Source organism: Amblyomma maculatum, unplaced genomic scaffold (assembly GCF_055883805.1).
Source record: "Amblyomma maculatum isolate TAMU_Amacu unplaced genomic scaffold, ASM5588380v1 scaffold_24, whole genome shotgun sequence".
Lineage (NCBI taxonomy): Eukaryota > Metazoa > Arthropoda > Arachnida > Ixodida > Ixodidae > Amblyomma > Amblyomma maculatum.
This window is the reverse complement of record NW_028146749.1, coordinates 3,082,320-3,086,158: the sequence shown is the minus strand read 5'-3', so window position 1 is coordinate 3,086,158 and position 3,839 is coordinate 3,082,320. Positions and strand designations below refer to the sequence as shown.

The following is a 3,839-nucleotide window of genomic DNA, read 5'->3' as shown; positions in this document are numbered from 1 at the left end:
TAGAAAACAAGCATAAAGGCAACCAAATACAAAGAAGCACAGCTCGCTTCACTCTGCAGTTTGTGGAAAAACACAGTGGGCACCTCACGTTTCACCCTAGTAGCACACAAGATAGGTGTAACGAAATGGACTCTGCTATGGTAAACGACTGCAGACACATCCACCAGGGTGCACGTATGTCAAATATTCTCACTGAAGTAGTACATCGCAGACTGCCTGCTTGCCACAAACACCAAAGTGAATTGTGAACTATTGGTGCACGCACGTCCTACTAAGAATGGCACTTCTGGAGGTAGAAGGAGAACGTTTTTGTACCTTCCTGTGTTTCATTGACATGAAGCACTTAATAAAATACACACTGAGTTTAAGCAGAACACAAAAAAGCAAAGTATACAACAAAGAATGACAGCTCTCAGCAAGGGCCACAGCACTTATAGAAGAATACACTCAGTATGTCTACAGATGGTAGACAAAAAATTATAGCACCAAGGAAAGGTTTGGTTTGGTTTGTGGGGTTTAACGTCCCAAAGCGACTCAGGCTATGAGAGACGCTGTAGTGGAGGGCTCCGGAAATTTCGACCGCCTGGGGTTCTAACATCGCACTAACGTGCACTAACATCGCACAGCCCACGGGCGCCTTGCTTTTCGCCTCCATCGAAAAGTGGCCGCCGAGGCCGGGATTCGATCCCGCGTCTTTGGGAACAATAGTCGAGCGCCGTAACCACTGCGCCACCCCAAAGCTGAACTTGGTTCTTGCACATGCTATCAACAAAACGTACACCAAAGAGATGGTTATATCTCAAAACCACAGAAAAAATTAAGACTTGGACGGCTTTTCAGCAGTATGCTATCGAACATGAAGCAGTAAGAATGTGCACATTGATCACTTGTGGCATATATCAAAATCATGACAGCGAGTGAAAATCTCAAGTGCAGGTGATCAAGTTGTTCCTGTCCGAGTTAATATAAATGTTCCACGTCCTCTTCCTTGTACTTGTTGATGTTCCTGCTGCGATTACCATTTGCAGGTGGCGTCAATGTCATGTGATCTGCACACACTACAAGCTGTAACGATCTTCAACACTTCACATCTGATGTGGCCGTCCAGGGACAAGGCGTGGCCTCCCAGATTATACAAGCCTAGCAGAGAGGTTAATGATGTTGAATATGGCCCCAGGACTTCTCGCCCACATGATGACTCGGATCGGAAGTGCTGCAACGGCTGCACAAGGTCCACACGATCACCTGCAAATGTTTAGTGCCTAAATTATATGCAAATAAAATATCAAACACGCATGGCACAGGAACATTAAAAATCATCAAATAGATTACACTTTACCGCAGCTCAGCTTAAGCTGAGCTGCGGTAAAGTGTAATCTATGAATGCAAGAAATGGTCAGTGCAAAACCTAAACCTAAGTGAACCATTTCCGTAACAGGTAAAGACGGCTTGGGCGGAAATTGCATTGTGACGGCTCTTTTTTTTTGCAATTGGAACGACTTATATCAGGCGATTTCACTTGTTTTTCCTTTTTCGGTCGTCGAAACCATTAACAAAGAAATCTTGACCACTACAAGCACACCCTCTTTTTTTTTTTTTTTTTTTTAAAGTTCGTGCAGTGTAGAGAAGTTGAAGAAAATTATAATGCGTCGTAGAAATATGCAGCTAAAAGCAACGCAAAATGCTGATTAAAAATATCGGATTCGCCGCATGCGTCCTGTGAGTATTCCTTTAATCTTCAGTCATTTCCCGCCTGCGTACAACTTGAATGCGAATGACGCTGTATGAACAGTCACCTTTACAGGTTTTCCTATTGCACTTACCTCTGTGATGCTCGACGTGCTGCACCATTTCCAGCAGATTGACTGCGTTGCCTTGCTGGTCGACACCCATCGAGAAGCCCGACACATTGCGGGAGCTTGTCGCTCGGCCGAACGAATACATTTCGTGCCATCCAACGTCAGAGGCGTTCACCACTGGCGATCACACCCGAAACACCAGTAGCTCAACAGTTCAACATTCCGAGCGCAGGGCAATTCTCGCCTCGGAGCTTGCAAAGCCGCCACACTACACTCCTCATCAGATGACTGATCTGACTGTACTGACGAGCTATCTTTCAAGACAATTTGACAGCATTGCTGTGCTGCAGCAAATCCTCGATCACTACTTGCAGACGACGGACGGCACGAAGACCACTCATAAGCGTACAAGTTCTTTCTTTCCTCCATGTAAGCTATAGTGAACTAGAATATATATTCTAGTTCACTATAATGTAAGCGTACCTCCTTTCATGCCTCCCTCCATGGCCGCCGCCATTGCTGGGTTATTATAACCGCGCAGACCAATGATTTCTTACCATGGGAAGAAAGGATTTGAAATAAGAAAGCAGTTAGCGCCGTCACGCAGCCGCACGCTTCTGCCCCCATTAGAGATTGTCTCAAGCGTCCTTTATTTCATACGCGCTCATAATTTGCCTTTCTATTGCGTTTAAAAAGCCATGCAAGGTGTATATAAAGTTATCCTTTTACTTTTAACAACAAGCTAAGAAACTACGGTAGGCTAACGGCTGCATAAATCAGCTTGCCTGTCGCCATAGTCTCATTAGCATAATTCGGGTACCTCGCCACTCGGCGAAATTATGGCGGCCAAATGTCAGCATTTTCGGTAATGGCGGCACATCAGTTACGTCATGACGCGTCAATTTGACGTAATCTAAATAAGCTAGCGTATCACGTGTTTCACGTGACATAGCTCCAGCCAATCAAATTTGAGCATCCACTCCATCGCAGTATTCCATTATTTTCATCACATTGGTTAATCGAGCGTAAGTGTTCTCCAAACCACCATCAGTACCTTCGCTTCCACTCCAAAATAATTCGTATATGTCATCCAAGCAACAAGGTAAGCTCCGGTTGAAATCAATTTTCACGGCTACGTCATTTTGACGTAACCGCTAAAAGTGCTTGCCTCAACTGATGGTTTCGCGCCACAAGTTTGAAGCACGTGACACTTTTCAGAGCCAATCAGAAAGACAATATGGCGCCGCCAGGGGAAGGCGAATATCGAGGATCGGGCCCCCTGGGAAACCTCATTTGAACCTTCCACTTCCGCGCTTTCCGTCGTCTGGTCCCCATGGCAACCAAAGGAGGCGAACTCGCTAAGCCTAGCAGCTCGGTAAATCCGGAAGCAATCAGAAAATATAGCGCGTTTTATCGCTAAAATTTGATAGTGCGGGCATCATGAGACATAACATAAGCTTCGTTGACCTTTCGTTTTCCCCGAACGCGTGACACCATGGAGCGGCGACGACGAATGTGTGCCGAGGCGAGCGGCCGCCGCTTGGCCGAACGCCGCCATGTTACCGTAAACCAAGCGACCCAACGGCGGCTTGGGGCGAACGCTATTTCCGAAAAATAGGGGCCGCCCCTAGCGTTAAACCAAGACCACAAGCGCGCCTTACGTTCTGCGCATGCGCATTTCGACGCCCCAAGCTCCTTGGGGGGCCCCAAAGCTTGGGGCTCCTATTCTAAAACTCTCTATTAAAAGTAGAGAAGCCTGGGTAACCCTGCTGCGAAGCGACGTCCCCGCTGACCAGCAAAAAGCCGTCCGCTAAGCGGCTGAGGCTGCGAATAACCAATGTATATTCGCCAGTCCTTAGTCGCGGAGGTTCGAGCCCTCGTTCCTTAAGCCTGCGAAAACTTTAGAGGATAAGGGGCACCACAGGCGCGCTCCGTTTAGGCATGTCTGAGGAGTTGTACAAGGAGTCGCTGGAGCGACGTGCTGCGCGCAAACGCCGGCGCCGTGCCGAGGAGACAGATGAAGAAAGGCAAGAGCGGTTA

The 3,839-nt window shown here is 47.4% G+C and overlaps 1 protein-coding gene across 1 annotated transcript; it reads right to left on the bottom strand.

The window, feature by feature from the left end:
- Positions 1-2,426, bottom strand: LOC146171022 (uncharacterized). The gene is made up of 2 exons (XM_084586645.1): positions 1,824-2,426; positions 1-1,245 (listed from the first exon to the last, which is right to left on the bottom strand). The coding sequence occupies exons 1-2, from the start codon at positions 1,942-1,944 to the stop codon at positions 1,016-1,018; spliced, it is 351 nt and encodes a 116-aa protein (XP_084442771.1). The 5' UTR covers positions 1,945-2,426; the 3' UTR covers positions 1-1,015.
- Between the last annotated feature and the right edge of the window lie 1,413 nt (positions 2,427-3,839).

Excerpts from the sequence above, each read along its gene's own strand:
- LOC146171022 (XM_084586645.1), bottom strand. The coding sequence starts at position 1,944 with ATGTATTCGTTCGGCCGAGCGACAAGCTCCCGCAATGTGTCGGGCTTC. Across the intron at positions 1,246-1,823 it reads GCACGTCGAGCATCACAGAG|GTGATCGTGTGGACCTTGTG; the intron begins GTAAGTGCAATA and ends AAACATTTGCAG.